Genomic DNA, 17,294 nt, shown 5'->3' on the forward strand with positions numbered 1-17,294 from the left:
GAATTCACCCGCCAGACGAACGAGTCCATCCTCACCTGGCTGCTCCGCATCTGGGACGCTGCAGCCAATGACACCATTCTGGATGGAAGTGAGGCCAGGCAACTGGGATCTCTGTCCCGGGATGTGGTCATTGACGAGGGGATCGGGAGAACCCAGAAAATTCTCAGCCTCTGGCGGCGAGTGCTGGCAAGTGTACGGGACAGATACCTTTGTAAAGAAGACCTCCAGGTGCACCAAGGAAAATGGAGCACAATGGAACAAGGTATCTGATGCCTGAGGGAATTGGCTGTGCTGGAGATAATTTTTGCAGAAGATGAGAGATTCCCTAAGAGCCCAGATGGTGTCCAGTGCACTTTGCAAACCAGAGATATACTCCCGTTACCTGGCAACGCTGCAATGGAGGGAAGGAGAGGACAGGGTGGGCACCATTGGTCAATAAGCTAAGAATTTACGAGGACACTGTCATTGCCCTGTTACACGTCCATGTTTCATCTGTGGAAACAAAGCTGGCTGAGCACATTTGGAGCTTGGAAGAGAAAACTGAAGAGGGCCACCAGAAACTGAGAAAGGAGCTTAAGGAATGAATTTACCACATCTTGCCAGAACCAACAGGAGTCTCTGCCATTAGGAGCAGACGCCCCCCAGCCAAAGAGAGAGAATACACTCCACGAGGTGACCTCTATTTTTTTCTTCAGGAGCGTGGAGAAGACATGAGGAAGTGGGATGGAAAATCCACCTCCTCCTTAGTGGCCTGGGTACATGAATTAAGAAGAGGAACATCTACCACAAGAAGCTCATCTAGAGTCAACACTGCTCCAGTCTCTCATGGACAGAACCCCAGATGGTATAGGAATGATAATATGACTGATTCTCTTAAAGGGACCTCAGGAACATATTTACAGGAGGAAAGCAACATGTACCATAACCAGGATTAGAGGGGCCCTGCCTCTAACCAGGTAGAGGAAAGGGACAATTGGATCTATTGGACTGTGTGGATGCTATGGCCTGGCATGTCTGACCCACAAAGATACACAGCTTTGGTTGACACCGGCGCTCAATGTACCCTGATGCCATCAAGGTATGTGGGAACAGAATCCATTTCTATTTCTGGAGTGACAGTAGGATCCCAGCAGCTGACAATGTTGGACGCTGAAGTGAGTTTAACTGGGAATGAGTGGCAGAAACACGCCATCATGACTGGCCCAGAGGCCCCATGCATCCTCGTCATAGACTATCTCAGAAATGGATATTTCAAAGACTCAAGAGAACATTGGTGGGCTTTTGGGATAGCTGCTGTAGACACAGAAGACATCAAGCAATGGAATACCCTGCCTGGTCTCTCAGATGACCCCTCTGCTGTGGGACTGCTGAGAATTGAAGCACAACAGGTACCAATCGCCACAGCAACAGTGCAACGTCGGCAATACCACGCCAGCAGAGACTCTTTGGTCCCCATCCATGAGATGATTCATGAACTGGAGAGCCAAGGAGTTGTCAGCAAGGCTCATTCATCATTTAACGGCCCTATATGGCCAGTGTGTAAGTCCAGTGGAGAATGGAGACTGAGTGGATTACTGAGGCCTGAATGAAGTCACGCCACCACTGAGTGCTGCTGTGCCAGACATGTTGGAGCTTCAGTACGAGCTGGAATCCAAGACAGAGAAGTGGTATGCAACCATCAGTATTGCTAATGCCTTTTTCTCCATTCCTTTGGCAGCAGAGTGCAAACCCTAGTTTGTCTTCACCTGGAGGAGTGTGCAGTACACCTGGAACTGACTGCCCGAGGGGAGGAAGCACAATCCCACCATCTGCCATGGACTGATCCAGACTGCACTGGAAAAGGGCGAGGCTCCAGAACATCTACATTATAGATGACATCATTGTATGGGGGAACACAGCAGGGAAAGTCTTAGAGAAAGGAGAGAAGATTATCCAGATTCTTCTGAAAGCTGACTTTGCCGTTAAGCAAAGTAAGGTTAAGGGACCTGCTCAAGAAATTCAGTTTCTAGGAGTCAAGTAGCAGGATGGACATTACCAGATCCTGACAGAGGTAATCAACAAAAAGAAGGAAACCCAGGCTTTTTAGGAGCTGTGGGCTTTTGAAGGATGCATATCACAGAGTACAGCACGATTGTAAGCCCTCTTTATCTTGTGACACAAGAAATGATTTCCAGTGGGGCCCTGAACAACAATAAGGGTTTGAACATATTAAGCAGGAGATTTCCCATGCAGTAGCCCTTGGGCCAGTCAGAACAGGGCAAGATGTGAAGAATGTGCTCTACACTGTGGCTGGGGAGAATAGTCGTTCCTGGAGCCTGTGGCAGAAGAGACCTGGAGAGGCTCAAGGATGACTGCTCGGCTTCTGCAGTTGGGGATACAAAGGATCTGAGGCCAACTACACCCCAACCAAGAAAGAGCTTCTTGCGGCTTATGAAGGGGTTTGAGCTGCCTCAGAGGTAATTGGCACTGAAGTGCAACTGCTTCTGGCACCCTGACTACCACTGCTGGGTTGGATGTTCAAGGGGAAGGTTCCTTCCACACATCATGCCACTGACGCCACGTGGAGCAAGTGGATTGCGCTGATCACCCAGCAAGCCTGGATAGGACATCCTAATTGCCCTGGGATTCTGGAAATTATAACGAACTGGCCTGAAGGTGAGACTTTTGGATTATCTTCTGAAGAAGAGGAGGAGCAAGTGACACATGCCAAGGAAGCACCACATATAACGAGCTACCAGAGGGTGAAAGATGATATGTCCTCTTCACTGATGGTTCCTGCTGAATTGTAGGTGCTATCCAGAAATGGAAAGATGCTGCATGGAGCCTCACATGACAAGTTGCACAGGCTACTGAGGAACAAGGTGGATCGAGTCAGGTTGCAGAGCTTAAAGCCATCCAGCTGGCTTTGGATATTGCTGAACGAGAGAAGTGGCCAAGGCTCTATCTCTACACCAACTCATGGATGGTAGCTAATGCTCTGTGGGGATGGCTGGTTCACTGGAGAAAGGCCAACTGGCAGCTCAGAGGGAAACCCATCTGGGCCGCTGAGATTTGGCAGGACATCGCCGCCCTTGTAGAGAGGCTGACGTGAAGGTTCGACACATGGATGCGCACATACCCAACAGTCAGGCTAGTGAAGAGCATTGTAACAATGAGTAGATGAATCAAGCTGCAAAGGTGAAAGTGTCACAGGTGGATCTGGACTGGCAGCACAAGGGAGAATTATTCCTAGCTCGCTGGGCCCTTGATGCCTCTGGTCATCAGGGACGAGATGCAACATACCGATGGGCCCGTGACCGAGGGGTGGACCTTACCATGGACAGCATCTCACAGGTCATCCACAGTTGTGAGATCTGCACTGCAATCAAACAGGCCAAGCGGGTGAAGCCTCTGTGGTACGGTGGACAATGGTCAAAGTACAGGTATGGGGAAGCCTGGCAAGTTGATTACATCACCCTTCCCCAAACCTGCCAAGGCAAGCGCTACGTGTTGACCATGGTTGAAGCAACCACTGGATGGTTGGAGACCTACCCTGTGCCTCATGCTACAGCCCAGAACACCATCTTGGGCCTGGAAAAGCAAGTCCTGTAGAGACATGGCACCCCTGACAGGATCAAGTCAGACAACGGGACTCATTTCAGGAATAACCTTATAAACACCTGGGCCAGAGAACACAGTATTGAATGGATCTATCATATCCTCTATCATGCACCAGCTGCCGGGAAAGTGGAACGCTGCAATGGACTGCTTAAGACCACCCTGAAGGCACTTGGCAGGGGGACCTTCAAAAATTGGGAAGTGAACTTAGCAAAGGCCAGATCAATACCTGAGGGTCCATCAATTAAGCTGGTCCTGCCCAGTTTGAATGAACCCTTGCACACACTGGATGGAGAAAAAGTCCCTGTGGTACACATGAAAGGTATTTTAGGAAAGACTGTTTGGATTACTCCCACCTCAGTCAAAGGCAAACCCATCCAGTGGGATGGTTTGTGCTCAGGGACCTGGTTACACTTTGTGAGTAATGCAGAAAGATGGGGAAACCCATTGTGTACCACAAGGAGACATAATCTTAAGTGAGAACTGTGAGTAAGGTTTCATTGTATATAGTAGAGTGTAAAGAGGGTGTTGATTTGGGTATGATGCAGATGGTAATAGAGTAAGGGGTGGATAATGTCTTAGGTTACAATGTAAGATGTAACCAAAAGTATGTATTCTATCACCATCTGTTAAAACCAGGTGGGGCAGCATTCTTTATCTCTTCTGTGACCCATCCCTGATAGCTCCTTCTGGAGAGATACTTTTTCTGTTAATGAGCCATCTAGCCTCACTGCATGACTCATAAAATTACACCATCCCATTGTGAGATGCTCCACCCAGGGGGAGGAACCAAGCATTCCTGCCTGGATATAATCTGAGGTTTGGAACACCACACTCAGCCCTTACCTACTGGATTCCCAGAGAACGAGAGCTACATAACCACCACTGGACCGTCAGAGGAAGACCAGACCCTTCTACAGAATCACTGCTTCAACAGAACCATCAGAACCATATCTATCTCCTCAAGAGGACTGCAGCCACCATTTAATTGGACTGCTACCACCACCCTGCCCGACAGGGTGTCAGGTTGTATCCTGACTCTGTCAGTGTTTCTGTACTATTGCATTTATTTTTAATTTTCCTATTAAATTATAGTTCTGATTTCGAGTCTCTCACTGGTTTGCTTTCAAACTAGTACAGAAGTTTTGCTTCTTTTTTTTTTTTTGTTTGTTTTCCCCTTTATTTGCTTTGGGTTTGGAGCAGGTTGTCCAAGGACATTTTAGGAATGTTATTGTCATGTTCTCATGAGAAAAACAAAATATATTTAAGATGCGGGATTACTTGGTTTAATTTATTTCGTCTTATGACAAATATAAAACTGAGGTACTTCTTTTTTTCAGTTTTGGGTTTGATAACTATCATCCATATGATTATTGTTAACTGAATGACATAATAACCCTGCAGATAAAATCCAGTGTTCTGGATTATTGAGAGTTCATTCTCAGTACTTTAAGATGTTGGATAAAAAGACATTTTGATGACCTGATCTTTATTCCCATCTGCTTATAGCTGGGTATTTACCTACTGTGATCAAAAAAGATAGTTGAGAATTAACTCGTAAATGCGCCGTGTATTAATACTGCATGGAATAACTTCATGCTTCAAACCTGAAACTAACATTCATTGCTGTAAAAAAAATATTTTATGTAGCTTATAAAGAGGGATCATTTTAATTTAATTTGTTGTTCTTTTGCAAGAATATTATGATGTCAGTGTCTCCATAATACATAAATGTCTATGAAAAACTTCAAGAGCATATATGTGTAGCATATGCGACATATAAAGAGGATGTGAGAATTACCCAACTGGCAGCTGATCACAGGGATAAAACACCAAGGGCTCAGGAAAAAACTTGAAAGTAGAAAGCTGATTCTTTCCTTCATTTAAAAAAAAATCCAGTAGTAAGCAAAGATAAACTTTAATGTGTGATGAATGTAAAAAACCCCAACTAAGCTATGTTATATTTACAGAACTGTTAAGTAATTCATTCAGGAAGAAAGAGGAATTAAAGTAGCTGTAGATATGGGGCTGCGATAATAGCTTTGTCTTGTCTGTGTTCTTTCACAAAATGACTTTGATTAATATAAAATCCAAGGCTAATGTGAGCCATACTCATTTTCTTTCCATTATATTGGTTGAAGTTATATTCAGCATCTATGAACTTTTCAGTATTTTTAAACTTTTAAAGTTCGAAAAATATCTAGAAAGGTATTTTACCTTAGAATAGAATTAAATTGAAATTCTACAATTAATTTCCTAAATGTTTAAATAATTGAATTAAACCTGAATGAATCTGAGGTGTTCCTGGATTATATTGTTAACTGCTGATTTGCACCTAAACTTGGCAGTTTGACACTGATCTTCAGTCCAAAACAATGGAAGTCTTTTGCTCATTCCAACATGTAGCTCCCCTGTCAAAACTATTACTTTGTTCCTCTCTAGAAATTACCATTCTTTTTTGACTCAATGTTTCATAGCCACTAGCTGGTTGAGATCAGAGATATTTCTCTTGCCTTCATTAAAGATGTTTTGCTTCTTATGCACTCTTCTGCTGTATTATATTTGGCAGCATTTCTACATAAATGACAGAAAAGATTTTTGTATGGCATCAATCTTAAGATGGGGACTATTATGCTGCAAGTGTTTTACAAGAAGTAGAAGATTGGCCATTTTAGACTGCCAAACAAATTTGCCCAACTCTTACTCATGATCTGGATGCTTACCCTGTTGGATGTCTTAACTGTTGCCTGTTTATTTGTTCTTCTCAATTCCCCTGCTTTTATGTAGATAAACATGAATATTTTCAAAACTTTTAGAACTTTTTAATATGTTTATTATGGTATATTTTCACTTACATATATAGTAGACTGAGTAAAGTCTTATTTTCTTATCCTCTACGTCTTCTTCATTGCTAGGCCTCACTACCTTCAGACTGTCTTGCTTTTGTCTTAGTTTCAGCTAAGACTTTTTCCTGTCTGGGAGCTCCCTTAGACTGTCTTTTTACTCAAACTTTTATTATTTTTGTTCTGAGAACGACAATTAAATTACATCTCAGGTTTTACTTTGTGTTTCACCTTCTACTATATATGATAGTGCAGCTGTCAGCAAGTGCATTTAGTATCAAAAATCTGTTTCTTCTCTTATTTCATTCGACTAATACTCCTTCTTCGGCATGAAGAACCTTCCTGTTCATGCAGGCATAGCCTCTGCTTTTATACACTGAGTGAGAAGCAGAGAGCTAGCTGGTTTTGTCATTCACAGATTTTCACAGCTAATGCTATTCTTGTATAAGCAGCAGTTAAAATCTTTCCCTAATAACTCCTAACAAGAATGTAGGTCAGAACAAAGGTCCCATTAAAGAAAAAAAAAAATCCATCTTGAACAGTAGCAGCAGGATTGAAAAACCACAACAGGTGTAATGTTATGCTGTATTCTTTTGACACAGTGTGTGTATGCAGCTGCCTACAGAGATGTATATATTTATATCAGTGTGTGTATGTTTACTTTGAGAGATGATGTTTCCATTAGTTCCACAAGTTAGACTTGTGAGTGATTTTATGTGATTGTTCACTATATGACTCTTCCATAACTAACACCTACTGTTTTCTGACACAGTTTTCTCTTTCTGAGTCTTTCTGTGAAGTCTTATTTTTTATAGACACTTTCATGTCACCTGCACCCTTTCCCAGGAGCTTTTCATAAGTCTGTGTGTTCTGCAGACTGAACTTGGGGGTAATTTCTTATTGATGTGATCACAGCTCTAGAGCTGTTGACTCTTAGTTCCAAACACTCAGAAATGATATTTCTTACTCTGTACTTTCATTGCATGAGATCCCTCTATTCCCACAATATGAAAATGTTCTTCAAAGCACATGCAGCAGTATATGAGTTAGTGTAGAAAACAGCACATCTGTACCAGCATACATTGTAGGACATTACAAACTGCTGGTAGCATTCAAATCAGGGATCTGAAATTGTTCCTCAGTTCTGCAACTAGAATGGAAGGAATTTATCTTCTTAGGCTGCTAAATAAGCAGGATTTTGTTCTTTTGGATTTTTTCCCCAAATACTCCTAATCTGATTTGCCATTCTTCCATAAAGCAAAGCAATTATCTTGGTCTCTTGCATATTGCTAGTGCATAAGCTAACACCGTGCAAGGGAAAAACCAGTTACTGTGATTTGGTTTTTTAAATTATTTGGCCTCTTTATTCAAAATGTTTCAAGTGAAATTTATGTGCTTTCTGAATTCTCTTTTTTAAATCTGTGTTTGTAGGAGCTCATAAATAACATCGCACAGGATGTACCATTTTCACAGAAATTAAATGTGTTTCAGACAAAAACTGTTCCTTATTTCCATGCATTTAAAAATATTTTGGTTTATAAGGTATTAGATAATCTAACTTAATTATTACTAGACAAGAGTCAAAGAAAACTGATAAATTCTGCTGTCAAAGGAAAATATAAAACAAACTTCCATTTTGCATGTTTATTATCAAAGCTGACCTCTAGTGGTTACAGAATGGAACAAATGTAGTTTTAGCTTCCTTTATACTCTTTTTATTTTGAAGTAGTATTTTTTAGAAATTTTTCCAATCAGATGTGAATATTTTCCTGAAATACATTAAAAATTATTAATATTAATTTTCCGGACTCATCTCTAGGGGTAGTGATTTGAAATCAGTGGCATCAAGTTAAGGGAGCCTAAGTAAGGAACAACAGCATCTATAGAGGGTCAGAACTCCTGTTTCACAAGATAAATGCCAGATAGCTCTATTTTATCCCTAGTACTTTACATCTACATGCTGAGTCTGAGGATATTTTAGGAGGGCCATACTTAGCTGCTTAAGGCTTGAAGCAGTATGTTACAGCAGTTCAAAACAATATTCTGCACCTGAGGACTAAAAAAGGAGCTTGATTTTATGCTCAGGTTCTGTTCACTTTAAAGTTAAGCTTAGCAACCACAGCTTAAGAGCTGAAAAGCTGCTCTAAGTCTGAACTAAATGTGCATTAGGTACTGTAAATCTGGGTTTTATTAATGTGAAAAAGGAAGGATTGACTATTTGAACTCAAGAAATAGTAAGATATGAGTTCTGGAAGAGGAAACTGCAACTTTTTTTTACTTTTTTTATTATTATTATTACTTTAAAAAAAAATTGTTTATTTTTAGGGGCTGAAGATGTAACTTAGACACTTGAAAGCATTGAAACCTGGCATAGCATATGCCAGTGCAGCTGTCAAAACCAGCAAGAGGGAGAGATCACCAAAGAGAGGGAGAGAGAACACTGCCATTGTTACCTTCACAGAACTGGCCTGAGTGCCATACTGCTTCCTAGGGCAGTAGGAAAAGAGCAGCTAAAGCCTCAGGTGGCAGCAGCTTTCTCTCTAAATAAAAACAGAGAATCAAGGTTAGCAGCAGCCAACTTTTTATGAGCAATCTTCTCTGGATTATTTTCATTGTCTGTGCTTTAATATTACAAATTCAATATTTAACTAGCTTGTGGATTTCATTTGATGTTTTTAGCAAATTGTACTTCTGGAAAAGGATGTTTTGTGTCCCTCCCTATTTTTTCTTTTTGCCTCTTTATTCCAAGTTCATGTAGTAAACGGTTTTTAACAAAGTTTGCTGATGGTCCTCCTCTAAGCATTGCAATTGCTGCAGGTCCAAATCTGTGAGCGTATCTTAGAGGAGGGGGTGTGGGGAATATTACATTATTGCCTCATTGTAAAAGTCTCCATGTACTCTCTTACACTTTCTTTTATCTTTTGGGAAGTAGCAGAATCTCTTTACTATGAGGAACAGGTGTAAAGAAAGGCAAACTCCTTCACTTGATTTGTAGCCTAGTAAGAAGGTATCTCTAGACTGCTTGGATTACATGTTTAAATTCAAAGGTAGAAATTGCCTCTAAATAGTCAGAGGATGTTTTCAGTTGAGATAACCTTAGTCAGGATCAGTAACAGCTTTTACCCTCCATGTTACTGTTTCTTGGTATATGCTGACTTGAAGAGCTTGTTTACGAAACTGAAACAGGCTGGCATTTTTGACTGTAAACACTAGTTACAGAAATACTTGAATCAAAACAAGGGAGGTGAGAAAGGTATCTCCCTGGTTTCAACTTGTCGATAAACACGGGCTATTTCAGAGGGTTCTGGAGATCTGTCTTGCAGCAGTTCTGCATTACAGCATATTGAGTAATTTTTAATAACTGATAATTGAAAAGAGGATAATCTATTAAAATGTCTGTTTTAGACCCAAATCAGAAAATGCATGGATATTTGCAAAATCAAATGCAGTACAAGCCATTGGGGTGATGTCATTTGGTAAGTGGTTTCTTCAGTTTTTTTTTCACATTAAGATCAATTGTAAGAAATCACTTAATATTTTGAACCAAGAATTTTTTTTTTTTTAATATTCATGTTACGCTGGTGTAGAGAAAAAAAAAAAGAAATTGACTGACTCATCCATATGAATGTCATTGTTATTGTGTAAGACATTAACCTCATCCATTGTCCATTTGGCCCTAGAGGCTATTGCCACTGTAGCAGGGACAGTGTGCACGTGAATCCAGCTCACCTGTGCAGGTCATCCTAAAGCACCTGCATCAATGGGTTAGTCTAACTGATAAACTGAGGGGGCTGGGATTGTTCTGCATTCCCTTGGGTAACCTCTAACAGAAAAGTCTCCTCATTCTGGAATCTGTTCCTGCCTGCAGGATCTGGTATATTATTTCTTGTTAATGTTGTGATAATCTGAGGCCTCCCAATGCTTGCTGCTGCCTAAAATGGATGCCATATGAAGTCTGAAAGTAGCAAATGGCTGTGTAGATTTAAAAAAAAAAAACAAAAACTTCTCAAATCTGCTGCTGGGTTCTTAAGTAAAAGAAGAGCAGGAAGAGGAAATAGCTGTGGAATTGAGATGTGGAAGGTGGGAAATGGCATAGCATTTAAGGATAATGTAATCAGAATCATCTTGGGATGAATATAAACCTTCATCAAATCAAATAAGCAAGCAAAGGTTCAAACCATTTATCTTTGCCACTCATTGCAAGATTAATGTTTGTATTTAATAATGAGTGGATTCAAACAGTGCTGTGTCTCTATGCATTTATGCATGAATTCATATATTTGCTTTAACTGTCATGTGTGTTTCAGCATTCATCTGCCATCATAACAGCTTTTTAATATATGGGTCTCTGGAAGAACCCACATTAAAGAACTGGTCTCAAGTCACACATATGTCTGTCTCACTTGCTCTTGTCATCAGTGTAGTGTTTGCTGCCTGTGGATATATGACTTTTACAGGATACACAGAAGGTAAACTGCTTGATCCCTCAATTTTGGTGCTTGCTATAATCCTTACATTTCTGCCTTGCTGTCTGATTTTTTCTGTAAACATCTTGGTGACTGTAAAAATGCAAAAAACGTAATATATTTGGACAGAAATAGGACATTCCTCATAGTTACCCAACAACCAAAACAGGATACAAAAACGTCAGCTACAGGCTAATAGGTGTCAGATTCTCAAGCATAAATCTCACCAGTGGAAGTCCCCTTTGAATACTTCCATCATCAAAACACTTTGAGGTCTAAACAGCTATGAGTTATCCACATGGTCCAGCAGCAGAGAGCAGTAAGAACAAAAATTTCCTTCAGAATATCTGGTATATATTCCTGTATATTTTCTTACATTTTTTTCCTGTCTGTGCTATTATAGCATCCTAGAGTTAGAGATATTTCCTATCTTTGCAACAGCTGTTCTGCTGTTATTAATCCTACTGTCCTCTCTGTGGGTATATAAATACACATAAATACATACAATTAATGGTGCATCATGCTATTTAACATTTTGTTGAAGTTAAAAAGGTATGTTCATAAGAACAAGGTGTAAATTGGTTTCAGTGCATTAGTTTCTTCAGGAAAAATGCACATTTTATAAGCAAGCATCTTTTCTGTTACTTCATAGTGACATTCTGGATTGTAGGAGAAGGCTTCCAAGCTTTTTCCTTTTCTGATGAGCAGCAGCATTTAGTTGAGAACAGAGAAATTGTAGGATGGGGATTCCTGGTTTATCTGTCCTTTTCTCCTGCCTCCAGTGCTTACTCCAGCAAAGTAAGTCACTGTCCTAGAAGTACTCTAGGTAGACTGAGTTTAGGCTGGTTGAGACCTTTCAGGTATAGAAAGCTCTGCCTGCAGCTCCCCTCAGTATGACTCTTGTGTAAGCAGGTTCCATCTTCCCTTCTGTCTCCCCTGTCAAAATCTTTTGGCTGTTTAAAATTAACACCTTATTGCTTCTTCAGTGCCCTTGTGATCCTGAAAGTAGTAAATCATAAAACAGCATCGTATTCGCATAAAAAAGACCTGATAGTTCATCTGATCACTGTCTTGCCCTGTCTCTTGTGCCTCAGAGATCATTATTACAGATTCTTTGTGGTAAACACCAAGCAAGATTATTTTAATTCTATAGTGATGCTTTTGTTGTTAGATATAAGATTTGCTAGGTAATAAACTATATGTTTATAACGGGCTTTTGGGGTCAGAATATTTGAAATTCTTCTCTACAGCTTATTAGCTGTGATTAAGTGCTATCAGGGAAAGGCAGTTCTCCACAGGTAACTCTCTCACCTTTTTTTTGTGTAATTGTTGTTCTAGGAGTCACATTTTTAGGGAAAATTTATCTTTTACGCATAAGCTTTCTTTCTGAATCTGTCACATATTTATTTAATCAAACACTGGCATCTCATACAAAATCTATGGTATGGGGAGGATAACAGATGACAAATTCTGATATGTATATTTGAAAATATTTTTTGAAGATTAATGCTACTTGAGATAAAGACACTACTACCAGCAGGATAAGCTGAAAGTTGCTCCTGGATGTAACTTGTGACTGTAACTAATTTCTAGTTACATGTCAGAAGAGGGGTTCAATAAATCTCAGTTACTCCAGTAACCTGCACTTCAAGTTGCAAATATAGGTAAATGATGTGAAGTTCAAGCTAATTGGTGTTTTGCTATACCTCAGGAGATATATTTGAAAACTACTGTAGAGATGACAACCTTGCTACATTTGGAAGGTTTTGTTATGGAGTTACTGTAATTTTGACCTTCCCCCTTGAATGTTTTGTGACCAGAGAGGTAAGAATTTATTACATTTTCCCTTTAACACTGTTATTACACATTAATAATATTCTCACATTATTAATACATATTGTAGCTGAAGTCTATGGTTCATTTGTGATAAATAGCAGCATATTTTATCCCACTACATGCAATGAGTACAGGGAACTAGTTGTACTGTTTAGACACTGGCCATAGAATGTTGTTTTACATTCATTGTAATATTAGTCAGCATTATATTAGTAATTAATAATATCAGGACTGCTTAAAATGCCAAGTTTGGCATAAATGACATTGTTGTTACTGTGTTGAGAATAGCCAAAAAAGCATACTTTTCATGCTTAATACTTTTCCTTTTTAGAAGTATCTCCATCTAGGAAATCCATCTATTCAATAAATAATTGTAAGTGGATTTATTCTATAATGGGCAATTGAGAAAAGAGTAAATCCTAAAATCCTACAGGCATAACTAAGTCAATCTGGCAAGTGTTCTGCAATTTTAGTAATGATTGTTATGAGTTATTTTTGGAAGCAGATGAAGATGTTTTCTTGAAGCAAGGTAAGTAAAATTCAGCCAGTGTTTTCTCATCCATTCCTTTTGTTTCCTAAGGTTAGAAGGTTTGGAGTAAGCTGTTTCATAACATAAGGAGAAAAATCAAGGTTTAAAATTGTGGTTCTGTTTCAGGTGATTGCCAATGTGTTTTTCCATGGGAACCTCTCAACAGTTTTCCATGTTGTTGTGACAGTAGTTATCATTGCTGTGGCGACTGGTGTATCATTAATGTATGATTGCCTTGGAATGGTCTTAGAGCTGAATGTAAGTGAACCTGTATACTCTTTTATTTAATAAATCACTTACTAATAAAGCAGAGCTTTATAAAATCCACAGCTCTGCTGCAAATCTCATGTAATTTGACATAGTAGTCAGTAGTAATGTTAGAAGGAATTACTCACTGCTTCAAAATCAGATAACTAAAGGTGAAAGGAAGTTACGAAGTAAAATTCATATGGTTGGGGAGGGTTTTAGAACAGTTTTGTAGATATGGCAAGAGGCTATGACTTACCAAATGTATTTAAACCACAGCATAAATTACTAAAATACTCATCCAGACTGTATAGTGGTACTGAATTTAGCATTTCTTTCTCTAGTCCCTGCTTCTGATGAAGTTGGCAAATTACTAAACGCTGGGGCAGATTCTAGTGACTGCCTTGGGCCAAAGGGGCAAAAAACAAAGGGAGGCAGAAAGAAAGAACCAGTAGTAGCAAGACCACAGAGATGGTCGCTGGAAATATACAACTCCCTCAAAAGCAAGCATTCCATCAATGTAGTGGGGTTTTTTTCCTGAGCATTTAGTCAGTAGTCAAGCTGATAGCTTTATTCAGTTACAAATAGAAATTGATAGCCAGGCTCCTATCTTGGGGTTTTTTTTTTCTTTTCCTTTTTAAGAGACAGTTTGACCATACAGCTGTAGGTATCTATTGGTTGTAATAATTGTACCTAGAAAGATTGTTCAGTCTTGATATCCAGCAGTAGAGAAAAATGAATAGACAGAGTATTTACATGTGAAAGAAAGGTGATCTGTCTTTTCAGCTGGGTTTCTGTCCAGCAGAATTGTCTTTTGGCTCTTCACCACAGATGGCATTTGATGCTGTTTCTCTGACCCTGCTTACTCTTTCCCTGCTTTCTGGTTTTAAAACAAAACAGAAGCCATTGTGTTTGCCTTGTGGTAATTCCCCAGGGAATCTATTTGGTCATATGGGAGTCAAAGGGGCAGAGATTTTGCTTCATTATTCTTTTACTGGGATGCTGGTTTGTGTTACTTCACAGACCTAAATCTTAGTTTTCATGGAGAAGATCCTTTGTGCATGTACCTATTTTTGATGTCTGTACTGATTACTGTTAGCAGGTTCTACCATAAAAATATTGGAACTTTTGTACAAATGATGATGTAATGGATAGGCTGGATTACTATCTTGCCATAATTAAGTTGAAACATAGTGTTTGTTAAGTATGGGACAAAGTAAACATTCAAAATTTCTACATAAAATTGCTCTCTTCTGGCATGTAACTCATATAGTAACCTACAGTGGCTTTACTACAAAAAGCATTTTAAAAAGTGCTTTTTATTTGTCCCTAAGAGAGCATTTAAAGAGGAGCTGAATTTTTAGTGAGAGAAAAGGTTCTACTCTATCAAAGGGAGCTTTGCTTTCATAGGGAAGTCAACCTAAATCAGGTTATAAATGTTAAAATGATCAGAATTCTTTGAACTCCTATGATATTGATATGATTTTTCCACTTTAAAAAAAAATTTATTCTTTTAAAGGCAGTGTTATATCTGAACTCCTCCATGGGATTATCTTAAATATTTTAGTTCAGTTCGGGTATTGCAGAACTCTGTTTGAACTTTTACTCTATCTCTTAAGCTGAGAAACTTGGGGTAATCAGATTTAATGCTTCTTGCAACATTAAAATATTATTCTGTATCAGCAAAGCAAAAGCATTTAAATAAATCTGAATTATTTGAAATAGTTTAACAGATATTTTTGCATATTATTTGGGACTTTGAAAAAAAGGTTTTCCATATAGCAACACTGGAAAAGGCCTTTATTCTCTGGTTTTACTGTTGCATCAGGCTAATCACAACTGTTTAAAAATTCAGGTATTTGTTCTTCACATCTAAATAAACATGCTTATGAGGTTTTTTATTGCTCTTTCCCACACACAGGGAGTTCTGAGTGCTACCCCGCTTGTTTTTATCATCCCATCAGCGTGTTATCTAAGGCTGTCCAAGGAGCGGTGGAACCATTCAGACAACTTAATATCCTGCCTGATTCTTGTTCTTGGTGTGCTAGTGATGGCAGTTGGGTTGGTTATGACTGTCTTGCATCCCCAGGAATGTAGCCATGGAAAAGAAATGTTCTACTGCTCCCCTAGTAATGTTTCTTTACACAACAGTACACTTCCACCGTAGGTAGCACACTAACCTCCAGGCTAGATCGGGCACATCTCATAGGGAGCCATACATGCCAGTTTAAAGGAGAGTGGAACAAAGAGCTGTCATGTTTTGAGATGCACTAAGAATCTTAAACTGTATAACTGTATTTACATACTTGATTTTGTGCTGCCATCCTGTTTCAGGTAAGACTTAACAGTTGAAACACAAATTCTCAGAGGTGCCTTTCAGCAGACATTACTTGAATAACTTGAAAGTCTACCAAAAAGGTTGCATTTTTTTAACTTAGTCTGCAATGCTGTTAAAAAGCTAGAAATTAAATGTTTTGAAATGTAAACCTCTCCTATGTTTCATTGATTTAACTTAGTTTTTATTAATTTTATAATCTTTAATGTATTATTTATTAGCACACTATAGTAGGGGGTTTTTTGAAGTCCTGAGAAAAAGTATGTCTGGATCTCTGTGTATTACAATTCTGCTATTAAATTGAAAGACCCTTATTAATTCTGTCTTTGATTTTGCAGTAACTGTCCTTTAGAGCTGAAAGCTTCCTTTTTATTAGCTCTTGAATAAAAGGCAATTTTGTATTCTGACTGAACTGTAACTGATACAATTTAATTGTAACCCTTACAATATGTGGTCTTCTAATTGAAAGATATTGCACAAACAAATTCATGAGTGAATTTAAAAAGATTCAACTAGGCAGTCTTTGTAAAAATTTCAAGATTGACAAAGAAGGAAATTACATTGCAGCTGAGTTCTTACATTTATAATATTATTCATTATTTCTGAAACAGAATTTTGAAACTAACATTCTAAACCTGATTATCATTCTAGTCCTCTGATTCTTTTCAGTATATGACTAATGATTTTGTCATGGTTTGTCAAATTCTGGTGATTTGTTATATTTTCCAAAATTCATTTAACATCAAGGATTAACGTGTATATATATATGTATGTATATATATACATAAGTATATATAAAAATAGACTCACGTGCCTATAGAATATGAGTAATTTGAGGTTGGTAATATGGGTATCCTCAGTCATATCAATGCTGTCATTTTGAAAATGTTTTGTTATCAAATCAAAATGTGTACTTGAGTTAAGTTTTGCATTACTGTGATCCTTGTGGTTCATGCCAGCTACATGCATAACGCTTCTTCATTTTATGCTGCTTAATGGGGATGGGTTTTGTCTTCCCTTCATATTGCATGACAGAGCTATTTCATTGAAGATTTCCAGCTAAATAGATCTTTAAGCAAAGGTCACTAGATGGTGATAATACTTGTAAGAATAACACACTTTTTAAAAGTACTGCTTCCAAAATAAATGCTTTAAATATTACTGGGGTTTTTTTGTTGTTGTTGTTTCCTTGGGGTTTTTTCAAGTCATAAACCAAGTAGAGAGAAGTGGGACTGTTATTCTGCTTTCTCTACATAGTGTCAACATTGAGGGTGATAATTTATTTGTTCTCCAGGTACCTGATACTGTTCACAGAGAATATTTCTCACCAGTTTAGATTCAGTAATAGCTGATTTTGTCTTAGCTGTGGGTGAATTGTTACTGAATAGATTCACTTTCTTCTATGCCAAATGGAGTTAAACCTAAATAGTATTTCCTTGTGA

General features: G+C 38.7%; 1 protein-coding gene across 1 annotated transcript in view; it reads left to right on the forward strand.

Moving 5' to 3' along the window:
* The window catches only part of SLC38A11 (solute carrier family 38 member 11), a 28,662-nt gene extending 11,676 nt beyond the window's left edge, over positions 1-16,986 (forward strand). The window contains exons 8-12 of the mRNA XM_069021554.1: positions 9,846-9,916; positions 10,748-10,909; positions 12,618-12,730; positions 13,398-13,529; positions 15,439-16,986. Coding sequence (XP_068877655.1) covers positions 9,846-9,916; positions 10,748-10,909; positions 12,618-12,730; positions 13,398-13,529; positions 15,439-15,684 — 724 coding nt within the window. The 3' untranslated portion in view covers positions 15,685-16,986. The remainder of the gene's footprint in view (positions 1-9,845; positions 9,917-10,747; positions 10,910-12,617; positions 12,731-13,397; positions 13,530-15,438) is intronic.
* The last annotated feature ends 308 nt before the right edge of the window (positions 16,987-17,294 follow it).

Source organism: Aphelocoma coerulescens, chromosome 7 (assembly GCF_041296385.1).
Source record: "Aphelocoma coerulescens isolate FSJ_1873_10779 chromosome 7, UR_Acoe_1.0, whole genome shotgun sequence".
Classification (NCBI taxonomy): domain Eukaryota; kingdom Metazoa; phylum Chordata; class Aves; order Passeriformes; family Corvidae; genus Aphelocoma; species Aphelocoma coerulescens.